This window comes from Eucyclogobius newberryi, unplaced genomic scaffold, assembly GCF_026437365.1.
Source record: "Eucyclogobius newberryi isolate DKJ021-1_F unplaced genomic scaffold, fEucNew1.0.hap1 SCAF_6, whole genome shotgun sequence".
Lineage (NCBI taxonomy): Eukaryota > Metazoa > Chordata > Actinopteri > Gobiiformes > Gobiidae > Eucyclogobius > Eucyclogobius newberryi.
Window position 1 is genome coordinate 28,867,771 of NW_027316278.1, and position 14,626 is coordinate 28,882,396.

At 43.0% G+C, this 14,626-nt stretch overlaps 1 protein-coding gene across 1 annotated transcript in view; it reads right to left on the reverse strand.

Annotated features, from left to right (window-relative positions):
• The window catches only part of apba1a (amyloid beta (A4) precursor protein-binding, family A, member 1a), a 19,069-nt gene extending 8,214 nt beyond the window's left edge, over window positions 1-10,855 (reverse strand). Inside the window, exons 1-9 of the mRNA XM_072433821.1 lie at window positions 10,698-10,855; window positions 9,020-9,522; window positions 7,799-8,461; window positions 3,860-3,955; window positions 3,229-3,268; window positions 2,718-2,863; window positions 1,824-1,856; window positions 1,460-1,543; window positions 623-793 (exon numbers count right to left, since the gene is read on the reverse strand). Coding sequence (XP_072289922.1) covers window positions 623-793; window positions 1,460-1,543; window positions 1,824-1,856; window positions 2,718-2,863; window positions 3,229-3,268; window positions 3,860-3,955; window positions 7,799-8,461; window positions 9,020-9,522; window positions 10,698-10,788 — 1,827 coding nt within the window. The 5' untranslated portion in view covers window positions 10,789-10,855. The remainder of the gene's footprint in view (window positions 1-622; window positions 794-1,459; window positions 1,544-1,823; window positions 1,857-2,717; window positions 2,864-3,228; window positions 3,269-3,859; window positions 3,956-7,798; window positions 8,462-9,019; window positions 9,523-10,697) is intronic.
• Window positions 10,856-14,626: the final 3,771 nt, after the last annotated feature.

Here is a 14,626-nt window from a genome sequence, read left to right on the forward strand (position 1 = left end):
TGGTGCATCAAACCGTTTGAAGTAATTATTGATTCGATGTTTTGTAGGGAAATGTACAGTTTCTGAGCTGCATCAACATGTGTGCACCAGGAGCTGTACCAGATGGATTATATATATTATATTATTATAGGTGTGAAAAGTCAAACTATGTAACAATCCAGCTTGAAGTGCAAGGTTATCTAAACATACAGGGTGTTATAGAAAATGTTGAGAATTAATGATTAAGTGTAATATAATAATACTAAGGTCATGGCCCCCAAGTAAAGACCCTCGATATAAAGTTGACAATTTGAGCCAATATATGAATTTATAATTAGTCAAATGATCTGACACCACTATGTGCCGACCTGACCTATAAGTTTGCAGTAGTATGAGAAACGAGAGCACCCAGAGGAAACAGAGAGGCTGCAAACTGGAGACAGAAACGCTCTGACAGTTTAGGATGTAATTACACAGTGAGCTCACAACCCTAAACCAACGTGTAACAAGTTCTCTGCCTTCTGACCACTCACTCAAGAGCAGAAGTGGGAATTATATCAATTATACACACTGTTACATTAAAATAGGAATTATAGATAAACGCAGGAGCTGTTCAAATTAAAGGACTGGATGATTTACTCACATCTTCTGATTCGAAAACGTGGCAGATCATCTTGTACTGCCGTTTGCTGTCCTCCTCCGCGTTCTCCTCTGACTCTGACGGGGCCATCCTCCGACGGGCCATCAGAACCACGATGTTACCGATATCTGCGATGTACGAAATGGTCCGCAGTGGGTGGTCCATCATGATATCCTGGAGGGGCAATAATAATAATAATAACAACAACAACAACACAATGTGATAAGATCAAGTAGGAGGTTATTTTATTAATCCTGGCAAAATTCAGATGAACTTTTTTTGTCTGATGAGGTCTTTAAAAAACTTCAAGACAGTATTATAAGTACTATGAGTATCAAGTTGAGTTTATCTGTCGTGAGGTCAAGGTGCTCAGGCACTTTGATCTTTTTTACACATTTACTATACTATTTAGAATAAAACATCTACATACAAAATTATATTAGATTTTTTTTTAAATATAGGCCACATCACCAATAAAAAAAAACATAGAAACAAAATTAAAGGTGCCCTATGTAACTTTTCTGGTTGCCTTATGACGTAAAACATCAATCTCCAACAGTGCAAGTTACAAGTCGGATCTGTGGAGATGAGGGCCCTCCAAGAATGCATGTCTTTAAGGTATAAAAACACAAGTTATTGAATAAAAGCGAGATGTATTAAGTTGAATTCCAGACAAAGCTATAACATGTTGTACCGTATATTATTTTGAGAAAAGCTACACAGTGCAGCTTTAAAACAGTATTGTAGATGTTGTAACTTGTGAAATAGCTTGTGACATGGAAGTGGATGATCAAAGGGCAGTAGAATTCGCCAGTTTAGTCAAAGCGGGCGGGGCTGCACCTGCGAGTCGGCGTTGAGCACTTTGATCCTCTGAGTGGAGATGAAAAGGTCCACCTCAGTCATGTGAGCCTCATCTTCAGGCGCCTGCACACAGAAACAGCATTATTTCATCTGAGAGGCAAAGAATCAGCAGAAAAAGTATGTGGAGAGAATTTCAGAAGTGCTCCTCTTATTTTTGTCCTCTTATTATTATTTAGTCCGGACAACCTTTCTCTCATAGTTCATGGATTTGGTTTATTATTATAATCTTGTTTTTCGAATTGGCAAGATCACATTTTAAAACTAATTCAAAATGTGTTTTTTCTTTCCTCTTGCCACTGTAGATGGAGTAAATATAAACGCGAGACACATAAAAACCGTGTACCTTCTTCTTGTTCTGGGCCTGCTTTTGGGACGCCTGTGGAGGAAGGACAGATACATGAGGTTAGACTGTGACTGAAGCAGAGCCACGTGGGAACACCAGGAGCTGATATTGAGATATAAACAAACAGAAAGTACAGGAGGCAGCTTTAATTGAAATAATCCAGCAGGAAATGTAAATGACTTAGACACATAAACTTAATGAAATCATATAAATAAGTAAAAAGACCGAAGATTGCATAAAAGAAAGTGAAGCTCTGACTAAATTTTAGGAAGAAAATTCCAGAACTGATGTCATAAGGTGTAATAAACAGTCCCAAGAACTAAGTCCCTATAAAAGTATTTCTTTTCCTTCATTTTACTTCTTTTGAGCACTGTAAACAACACATGTAAAACTGTGATGCACATAAAGCTCAAACAAACAATGAAATGAACAATAACACACTTTTTTTCACACGTTTTTCAGAATTTTAGTAATTACTTTAATTGATTGATTGATTGATTGATTGATTGATTGATTTTTGGTCCAAGAGCAGGATCTACAAAAGTCCCCAGTGTGGCATCAAATGGGGACTGGAATTAAAAAAGGGAAGTTTAAAATTGCTAGTGCTACAAAGAAGTTTAGAACAGGGATTCTCAACCTGGGGGTCAGGATCCAAATTTAAGTCATCCTCAAGATTTATTAAACAGGACATTCAAACTAGACTGTTTGAATGTCAATAAATTATTAGATATATCATGATATTATAAGACAGGAGAAGGATGTATGGATCCTTGGTGTATCTACTGGTAAAGTTGGGGTCACTGGTAGTAAAATGTTCTGACCAGTGGTTCTCCCTGCACAGATTAGCACCGGCTCTGACCCGGTCTCTGGGCGGACACAGAGAGAGGGACGGACCTTGATGCGGCTGACGGCCTCCTGAGCCTGCATCATGCGCACATTCTTGGACGGGGTTTTGTCCGACAGCAGCTGTGTGGAGCCCAGGTAGATGGCTGCGAAAATGATGCCGTCAATGAGATCCTCGGGGTCACAGGGGCCCGGGACTGGAAAGGGCAAATGCAAGACAAGATCATTCATTATCTTGAAAAAATCTGAATAAAACAACACAATTATAGTCTGAATTATTAATTATTGTCAAGAGGCTAAATGTGTCCTAAGGCTCACAAAGACATCTGGACAGTCGGTCTTTCATTTGAAAAGGTCAAATTTGGTCTATAATTTTCGCATCTTCTATTGTAACTTTATTGAGGTATTATCCTAAAATCCGCAAATGTCCGAGAGTTAGACATGTCTAGTCGTCATGACGAGGTGTTTGTAGATTGGTTTGTGTGAGATCCTTGTTGTTGATGTAACCGTAGACTAGTGACTCTGGGACATAAACGGTTGAATTAAATATGAGTGAACTCACCCTCTACGTAGGTGGGGAAGGACACCCTGCTCCTGCCGGCCTGAGGACCACAAACACAACTTTGTAGATGGAGCCCAGCAGCGCGGTTATGTCGCCTTTAAAGGCTCCATACAAGAAAAACATTCTACATTTTGGAATGGAGGCAAAAGTGGAACATTATGAGATTTCAATGTAGAAACTGGGATTAACCTCAGAATATTATAACATATGAAACATCAGGGTGCTTTTGTCAAATGAAAAGCACTCACATGTGACACATGTGAGCTGCTTTTAAAGACATTTACTATTGTATTTGTTTATCTATTATAGAAAGGTTAACACTGCAATACTTTTTAGTTTACCCACAGATATATTGCAAAAATGACCACAGATTATACTTTAGTGAAGCTCAAATACAATTTTGGGGCTAGAAAATACTGCTTTCCATCCTTTATAATGGACCAGACTAATTGACAATTCTACACTTGAAATGCCAAATTGTTGCTTATTTTTTGTTAGAGAGACTTTAAACCATTAGCATTTAGGTCTGATGTCAGTTAATCATTGAAATTTGATCATAGGCAACATCGTTTCGCCTCCATTCCGTAGTTTTGAACATTTTTATCTTAAGTCCAGAGCCTGTTGCACTGACCTCTCTGGGCGATGGCGTTTGCAGACTGTCGTCCTGCAGCAGCTGGCTGCTGGAGCCCTCTGCTCCAGAGGGACTGGGTGATTCTGAACGGGACGACTGAAAAAACAACAATAATCATCATCATCATCACAACATCTCCACGGCGCTCTGATTCAGCCCCAAGTAAGCAGAACATCTTCAGAGAACACACGCCAGGAACTTGGTCAATAGAAATGTTCAGAACAAGGAACAAGGAACAAGGACTCATCTGCCTGAGTAAAAGAACACATTTTAAACGAGTGATGTGCCAGTGAAATCCATCACAATTTGTTTGTCCTCGCGTTGATCAATTGCCATTTTCGTTTGGCTTTTCAAGTGCAAATAAAAAGGGACTTGGACAATACTTTGATTCAGTCACATAGAATATTGTGGAATATCTTCCTCCAAAGTCTGAACTCTGCTCCAAACCACACACTTTTACTGACAGAAGACTGACTGTGACTCTCGATTAACAGACCCACGCTCATCATTGACTATTAGGAAAAACTCTTGATGAAATAAAATGTTATTAACTGCACAAACCTACAGTCAAGTAAGAAATATCATACACAAAAATGGAGCCAAGCACAAAGAGTCAAACTGACCAGATAAAACATAATCTAAAGAGAAGCCCAGTTCAGCTTGAGCACAAACTAATCCAAACCTTGTCGTCCATATCTTTCTCTTGGGGGAATCGACACCGCTTAGCCTCTTCTTCCTCCTCCAGCTTCTCAACTTGGTACATAAAATAATTTTCCATGGAGTCTTTGGCAGTTCTGACCCTGTTCTGGCCCCTCACAGCCTGGTTCAGCCTGGTTCAGCCTGGTTCAGCCTGCTTCACTCTGGTCTGAGCTGTTCTCAATGAGCACTTCTGAATGAGCAGCTCAGGTGACAGGTGTCGAGCGCCTGTCCTGTCGACACTAGAGTGAACAAAGCAGCCGCTGCCAAGGCGAATGCAACAGCCATCTTTAAACGGTACCATGAGGCAAGTCAAATTTTGAGTGGATTTGATTAGTGGTGTATCAGTTATTGGATATTGGTGATATTAGAGGGTTTCCCAAGATGGAAGTATCGGGAAATGTAGCTGATATTTTTCTACACTTTCCCAGACTATCCATGTGTCATTCCCAGTTTGTCCTCTGTGCATAAGATCTTTTGCATCTTTTTGACCAAAAAATAGAAGAAATTGGAAGCCAATTAGAGTGCCTGTATGTTAACACAATCACCCAACAAATCTGGTTATATCTCAGATAAATACATTATATTATTATTAAGTGAAAAGATAATTTGTGAACTTAACATGAATTACCGGTATTATTGCTAACGGAAAATGAATTCATTTCATCCATCCATAGATAGGGTTATTTTTATGAAAAGATCTTTGGCCATAAGTATAAATAGTAGGTGTCAGCGGATTTTCAAGAATATTAAAATCTGTTTATCAATGTATTTAGCAACAATTGCAAGGAACAAAAGCCCTTTCTATCTAAATCTATTGCCATAATATTGCAAATAGTGCCTTGTATGAAGCGCTTTGTGATCTCTGTCTGTGAAAAGTGCTGCACAAATAAAGTTGACTTACTTACAAAGTGCCCATCTCTATTCATTTATTTATATGCATACTTTATGTAGAACCTAGATCAACCTACAGTCAAAATATGGCTGCCAAACAGTTGCAGTAGGAAACCAAGAGTATGTTTCCCATCACTTTAGCCCTGTCACCACACCACAAGAGCTCATACTATTGCAACAGGACATTTGTAACTAAATTATGATAAATAAAAATAATGACTTGGAGCTTGTGAAGTTTTTAACAAAATTGGGCCCAAATGAAGGTTACGTGAGGAAGCGTGATGATATCTTTATCTATATAAAAGTAAATTTTCAGGGATTGGGTCCACGAGAGATTTTATTTGACACATTTCCTGTCACATTTTGATGTAGTTACATCAAAATGTGTCTGTGTCATCAAACCTCTTCTCAGCACACGGCATGGTTTGGAGTCCGTTTATAGTCCAGATTGCGATTATTCAGTTATAAAACGTGTTGACGATAACCTCAATTATCGATTAGTTGCGTTTAATCCGACTTGCGACTTGTTTCAGCCGTGTGTGAGTAAAGCACGATTCGTCCGTGGCATTAACAGAAAAGGTCACTCGACGTGGAAATAGGCAGCAGACACTGGAGCCGCCCTGAATTATTGATCGCTTCAAGACTTGCCTTTCTCCGCCTCACCGCCAACATGAATAAAAGATCGTTGAGCAAAGGAAACATGGAGTCATTCGCTTTATTATTTTCATCTTTATTTACTGTAAGTCTGCTTTTTATAAACTCTTAGGGGGAAAAAACATGAGAATTCCAACGCGCTTGTACTGTTTTGTACCTGTGCAATTAGAAACAACGGACAATCAAACCATTACATCACCACTAGAAGATTGATTATTGTTTTAATTGTAAAAAACCTCCATGAATTATATCTAATGTGGGAGGAGGGGTGTCACAATGTTCCGATTATTGTGAGAAGAAACATCACGATTTAACGATCATTCACAATTACTGAGCCCAAACAACAAGGACATTTTTAATTCTCTTTCATTCTCATTTTCTAACACATTATTATTCCTCAAGTTTGTGACCAGCTTTATGAAAATCAACTCCTCAAATTACATGAAATAAAGTAAATGGGACAAAAAACAGCCAGATAAAAAAGTACTTTGCATTTAGATGGACTTTTTGAACTACAGATTGAATATAAAACACTTAATATTCTCACTGAAATAGTCACGATTATTATTTTTCACTTCTTCTACGATTATAGAGGCTGCTTTTGTGGATCTGATGATGACATGATCTCAAAAGGCGGGCGAGGCTCTATGAAACTCTGGGAGATTTACTGTTTTTGAAAGAAATGTTGAACCTTCTCATTATTTGTTTGAGATTGGCTCCACAAACCTGTAACATAAATCGTATGACACTAAGTCCTGTCAACAACCACCGCTTTCTGAGGCTGTGGTGAAAACAAATATTTCACGTATGTTTATTTGTGCTGACTGAGAAGACGTAGAACTTTGTGCCAGTTTTTCTTTCATGTGGAGAAGTAATCATGTTCATGTAGTAATTCCAGTGATGTTAAGATAAACCAGGTCAAATAAATCTGCAAATTGACTGTTAAAAAGCGACGTTTACCTCAGTTCAGTTTCACAATCACAATTATTAATTTAACTAATCATCTTTACATCCCTGTCACAATAGAAACAACAGAAGTGTGTGGTACTCAGGAACATTCACTATAAAGATGTACAGTATTTTGAAGTAAATTATTTGTTGTTCCTGTTACCGCTCCTTCAATTATGATTACATGAGAACATTACTTCATCTTTTTTTCTCACAATTACACTTTACATTATAAATCAGATAAATACAGACAATTACTTTTAATTGAGTGGTAGAAATATTTTTAGTACTTACTTTAGTAATTGTTTTGACCACTGCTTTGTATTTCTATTTGAGCAATATTATTTTGAAGTAGCAGGTCTACAACTTTGTAAAGACAATATAAAGATCTACAATTAAAATTATAGTGTGCTATGTACAAAATGTGCATTTGAAATATGACATGCTATTTTTTTATTCATACTATAAGTATCAGTACCAACAAACTGTAAATATGTATATTTACATATCTATAGCATTTGTATGTGATGCTTTCTTTGAGGATATGCTGTTTCAATTTAGTATTATTTTCTATGTATACCTTCTTTTATAGTATAGATGTGCAATTGATTATAGTGAATTTTCCAAGTGTTAAATTCTTCAATCGTTACATAACCAGATGTTCTTAGGTCCAGGTTGGGGGGGGGCCCAGTTGACATGAAAAAGAGCACACACCTCTGTAGGACGCTAATAAGACAGGGTACTCACATCGCCCTCTAGTGGTGGCAGCAGCTCACAGTCCGCAGTGGGACTCAGGTCTTGCCTCATGACCCAGACTGGCTCTTTGGGCTCATCCGGAGTGTACGGAGACCTCACTGTGCGTGTCTTCACCTCTTCTATGGCCTCCCTGATGTCCTTTATGGCCAAAGATATGGCGTCTTTCTTCTCCTGCATGCTCCGCACCACAGGGGTCACTGTGTGGGCCTCAGATGGGACTGGACTCTGGTCCGTGGGTATTTCTGAGTCCTGAACAGGCTCCTCATTGCTAAGCAGTTCTTTGGCACAATTTAAGCTTTGGGAGCTGAGACTGATCTGGAGTTCCATGGTGATGCTGTCGTCATCCTCCTCCAGTTCGCCACTGTCCGCTCGGGGGTAAGGGGCGAACTCCGCCTCCTTCTCGGGACTGTCCGACTCTCCGTCCGACCGCTCGTCGTAGTGGTGCAGCCGGGAGCCCACGGCCTGCTGGTAGTCGCCGCTGTTGTCGGACTGAGCCTCCAGAAGCTTGAAGCCGGCTCGTCTCTGGGGCAGGTCGTTGGAGAAGCCTGAAGCCTCGCAGATCTCCTCGTACACGGGCTCGGACGGGGAGTAGATGTCGTACGGCTCGCAGTACATTTCGTCCCTCAGCTCCTCAGAGTCAGAGGAACCCAGCACCTGGAATAGAGCGGGACGTCAGGGCACAACTGCACCAAGTAAACCTGCCATGAGAACACATTTTGAAGTATGATGTATTGATACGGAAAATATCATGACCAATTATAATATTTAAAACTAAAAACTAATATTTAAAACAAAAAACTGATATTTAAAACGAATAACCTCAAAGCAGGATAATCCCTCACAAATATTCTGAAACGTACAATAGCGTTAATAACATGAACTGCAATAAATACACAGCAGAATTAAAGTTAGTAATGAATGATATAACTATCTGCAGCTGATTGTATTCCAAAAAAATATATATACAAAGATAGGAAGAAATGATAAATATTTAACCCCCAAAATATTGCTTCATCACTTCATTCATCATTTATTGCACGATGAGTATAATTATTGTAACACACATAGCTCCAAGCCCAGTGAAACATGTGCAGACACCTTAACTCACAATACATTTGTTAATTAACATGCAATTTAATCATGATTTAACAGTATCTTAATTGTAATTCAGCTATTCTCATATTTAATGAAATAAAAGAGATAAAATCATACTGGTGCCGCTTGGGAAGCAGTGCTGGCTGTACGGTGAAGTACCCTGGAGTACTCTGCATTGGGCTCCTCAGGCTGGGCAGAGGGTCTGTGGTTGTCGTCCTCAGGCTCAGTGCTCTGGAGCAGACTGTCGTCCCCCTCTGCTCGGTCTGTGTGTGTGTGGAAGCCGCTCTCTGTGCTGGCTGAGCGGGCCAGGGCAGAGTCATCACGCTCTCGCTCGTCCTCCTGGCTCCTCAGCTCCTGTTGGGCCTCCCTCTGCTGCCGCCGCTGCTGGCGGTGCTGCTGCGCCCTCAGCCGGGCCTCGGTGTCGCCCTGGCGACGATAGCGGGTGGTGGCCACTCGGGCTGGGGGTTTGGGCTCCGGCTCCATGTCATGTGCAGCCTCACTGCGTCTGTAGCTCCTGGTCCTATGTGGGTCAGGATGAGGAGTGGGCGACTCCTTCTCCTCCATGATGCTGTCAGGGTCCTGGGCAGTAAGTGGGTCCTGAGACACCTCCAGCAGTGCATCTGAAAAGTCATAGGTCCCTTCATTCAGACTGAATATGTGTTCATAACGTTTCAGATTTCAGCCCAAGTCTTTAAGGCAGTCTTTTTAAGAATTTAACCCTTTTTTTCTGATTTTGAGTAAAAGTTATATACAAAATAACAAACATTTACCACAGCCTCAGCCCCTCTGAGTGGGTTGGCACCTGCGATGGCCTAAACGGATTCTGATACTTTACACTAAAAAACACATTTTAAAATGCGACCTATGTTTTTCGACCCAAACAAATGTTAGTGTGATGTGCAAACTAAACCTTCATGGTCGATACAAGACGACAGATGAGCCACTTTCAACAGAGCCCCCAATTCAAGGACTATCAGCAAAAAGAGTTTTCTGTTTTTATCATTAATTAATCAATGAATAAATGTTGTGTGGAAAGTAGGGACAGTTGGCCCCATGTGGAAAGGGAATATGGAGCCATCGAGTTCATGTCTGGCTGGACGTGGCTGAGGCTCTTTGTTCTATGCCTGGTTATGATTAACTAAATATTTAGGCTATTTTGGTAGGTTGTAAAACCATTCACCAAAACATGACTTTGGATGTGCTTATAGTGAGTCAGGCTGTTTCCCTATTTATTTAGTTATTTATAGGGTATTTCCTAAACACAACAGTAGGTCTATTGGTAATCTACTCCACAATACTTGGGAAAATGTAGTGTATTTTAGCCCATAACACCGTGATTAACTGTCACGTCCAGGTCTATTGTTGTGCACTGTATTTCGCCCACTCTCCCACTGTTTCCAACACAAATGGCAGCTAATAGGCTTCATAGATCTATAATAGGCCTATTTGGAAATGGAAGCATATGTTCGTATCCTATAGAGCTGTTACAAAGGCGTGTATTTGGATGCTTCCAGCTCCAGCTCTAATCTGTTTGGACCAAACTGAATCAGTGCTCTTTGCTCTTTGCATCTTTGCTTTTATGGCCGGAGGTGTGCTGTGCGCATCCAGATTGCAGCTTCCCCCGCGCCTGCACCACAAAGGCCTGAGTCTCCAGGAGCCACAAACACGGTCTGTCTCCGCATCATCACCGGCACTCCTCTCATCATCACACCGAGAATAAGGCACCTAAGCCCGGGCCCTCCCCGGCCGGCAGCCGCTCTGCCGCTCACCTCCGCTTCTCCCAGAAAACACTCACCAGCTCGGGGCTCCGGCCGCTGCGGGACGAGGATGTGCTGCGCTCCGTCGCCACTCGCAGTCTTCCATCTTTCTTCAGCTGCTGCGAGCATGCGCGCGCGCGTGCACGCGCCTCTTCCTCACATCCACAGCTCCTCTTCCTCACATCTACAGCTCCTCACATCTACAGCTCCTCACATCTACAGCTCCTCTTCCTCACATCTACAGCTCCTCACATCTACAGCTCCTCTTCCTCACATCTACAGCTCCTCACATCTACAGCTCCTCTTCCTCACATCTACAGCTCCTCACATCTACAGCTCCTCACATCCACAGCTCCTCTTCCTCACATCTACAGCTCCTCTTCCTCACATCTGCTGCTCCTCACATCTACAGCTCCTCACATCTACAGCTCCTCTTCCTCACATCTACAGCTCCTCACATCTACAGTTCCTCTTCCTCACATCTACAGCTCCTCACATCTACAGCTCCTCACATCTACAGCTCCTCACATCTACAGCTCCTCTTCCTCACATCTACAGCTCCTCACATCTACAGCTCCTCACATCTACAGCTCCTCTTCCTCACATCTACAGCTCCTCACATCTACAGTTCCTCTTCCTCACATCTACAGCTCCTCACATCTACAGCTCCTCACATCTACAGCTCCTCACATCTACAGCTCCTCTTCCTCACATCTACAGCTCCTCACATCTACAGTTCCTCTTCCTCACATCTACAGCTCCTCACATCTACAGCTCCTCACATCTACAGCTCCTCACATCTACAGCTCCTCTTCCTCACATCTACAGCTCCTCACATCTACAGCTCCTCTTCCTCACATCTACAGCTCCTCACATCTACAGCTCCTCACATCTACAGCTCCTCTTCCTCACATCTACAGCTCCTCACATCTACAGCTCCTCACATCCACAGCTCCTCTTCCTCACATCTACAGCTCCTCACATCTACAGCTCCTCACATCTACAGCTCCTCTTCCTCACATCTACAGCTCCTCACATCTACAGCTCCTCACATCTACAGCTCCTCTTCCTCACATCTACAGCTCCTCACATCTACAGCTCCTCTTCCTCACATCTACAGCTCCTCACATCTACAGTTCCTCTTCCTCACATCTACAGCTCCTCACATCTACAGCTCCTCTTCCTCACATCTACAGCTCCTCACATCTACAGCTCCTCACATCTACAGCTCCTCTTCCTCACATCTACAGCTCCTCTTCCTCACATCTACAGCTCCTCACATCTACAGCTCCTCTTCCTCACATCTACAGCTCCTCACATCTACAGCTCCTCACATCTACAGCTCCTCTTCCTCACATCTACAGCTCCTCACAACTACAGCTCCTCACATCTACAGCTCCTCTTCCTCACATCTACAGCTCCTCACATCTACAGCTCCTCACATCTACAGCTCCTCTTCCTCACATCTACAGCTCCTCACATCTACAGCTCCTCACATCTACAGCTCCTCTTCCTCACATCTACAGCTCCTCACATCTACAGCTCCTCACATCTACAGCTCCTCTTCCTCACATCTACAGCTCCTCACATCTACAGCTCCTCACATCTACAGCTCCTCTTCCTCACATCTACAGCTCCTCACATCTACAGCTCCTCACATCTACAGCTCCTCACATCTACAGCTCCTCTTCCTCACATCTACAGCTCCTCACATCTACAGCTCCTCTTCCTCACATCTACAGCTCCTCACATCTACAGCTCCTCACATCTACAGCTCCTCACATCTACAGCTCCTCACATCTACAGCTCCTCTTCCTCACATCTACAGCTCCTCTTCCTCACATCTACAGCTCCTCTTCCTCACATCTACAGCTCCTCACATCTACAGCTCCTCTTCCTCACATCTACAGCTCCTCACATCTACAGCTCCTCACATCTACAGCTCCTCTTCCTCACATCTACAGCTCCTCACATCTACAGCTCCTCACATCTACAGCTCCTCTTCCTCACATCTACAGCTCCTCACATCTACAGCTCCTCACATCTACAGCTCCTCTTCCTCACATCTACAGCTCCTCACATCTACAGTTCCTCTTCCTCACATCTACAGCTCCTCACATCTACAGCTCCTCACATCTACAGCTCCTCTTCCTCACATCTACAGCTCCTCACATCTACAGCTCCTCACATCTACAGCTCCTCTTCCTCACATCTACAGCTCCTCACATCTACAGCTCCTCACATCTACAGCTCCTCTTCCTCACATCTACAGCTCCTCACATCTACAGCTCCTCACATCTACAGCTCCTCACATCTACAGCTCCTCTTCCTCACATCTACAGCTCCTCACATCTACAGCTCCTCTTCCTCACATCTACAGCTCCTCACATCTACAGCTCCTCACATCTACAGCTCCTCACATCTACAGCTCCTCTTCCTCACATCTACAGCTCCTCTTCCTCACATCTACAGCTCCTCACATCTACAGCTCCTCTTCCTCACATCTACAGCTCCTCACATCTACAGCTCCTCACATCTACAGCTCCTCTTCCTCACATCTACAGCTCCTCACATCTACAGCTCCTCACATCTACAGCTCCTCACATCTACAGCTCCTCTTCCTCACATCTACAGCTCCTCACATCTACAGCTCCTCACATCTACAGCTCCTCTTCCTCACATCTACAGCTCCTCACATCTACAGCTCCTCTTCCTCACATCTACAGCTCCTCACATCTACAGCTCCTCTTCCTCACATCTACAGCTCCTCCTCCTCACATCTACAGCTCCTCACATCTACAGCTCCTCACATCTACAGCTCCTCTTCCTCACATCTGCAGCTCCTCTTCCTCACATCTACAGCTCCTCTTCCTCACATCTACAGCTCCTCTTCCTCACATCTACAGCTCCTCTTCCTCACATCTACAGCGCCTCACATCTACTGCTCCTCTTCCTCACATCTGCTGCTCCTCTTCCACACATCTACAGCTCCTCTTCCTCACATCTACAGCTCCTCTTCCTCACATCCACAGCTCCTCTTCCTCACATCTACAGCTCCTCACATCTACAGCTCCTCTTCCTCACATCTACAGCTCCTCACATCTGCAGCTCCTCTTCCTCACATCTACAGCTCCTCTTCCTCACATCCACAGCTCCTCACATCTACAGCTCCTCTTCCTCACATCTACAGCTCCTCACATCTGCAGCTCCTCTTCCTCACATCTACAGCTCCTCACATCTGCAGCTCCTCTTCCTCACATCCACAGCTCCTCTTCCTCACATCTACAGCTCCTCACATCTACAGCTCCTCTTCCTCACATCTACAGCTCCTCACATCTGCAGCTCCTCTTCCTCACATCTACAGCTCCTCTTCCTCACATCCACAGCTCCTCTTCCTCACATCTACAGCTCCTCTTCCTCACATCGACAGCTCCTCACATCTGCAGCTCCTCTTCCTCACATCTACAGCTCCTCTTCCTCACATCTACAGCTCCTCTTCCTCACATCTGCAGCTCCTTAGGTGTCTGGCTATAGTTTGCTGGATTAGGCCTAATCATCCTAATAAATTAGCCTATATTTGCATACAGCCTTTGTCCCATCCGTGTTGAAAGAATAGAATAGGACACGCTGCTGTATTCATGCAAGGAGAGAAAACCAAACATGGCCCATCCCACAAAAGGTCATCATTTTATCTTCAGATGTGGATGAGGTCGCTCTGCCTCTCTCCTCTCTCTTTCACAGTAGTCTCACAGCAAATAGCGCCACGCTTTGACAGGAAAACACTTTTTGATCGGATTTATGAAAGTGAGCTTCTCTCTGCAGAGGACAATTATAATTACCTGATGTAACTAGGAGAAGTCAAAACATTGTAGATGCCAAAAAAACATTGCATTTGATTCAAATTTGTATTTATTCCAATACTGATTAACTCCAAATGATTGCAACATCAATAAGCAAAGGACAGAGC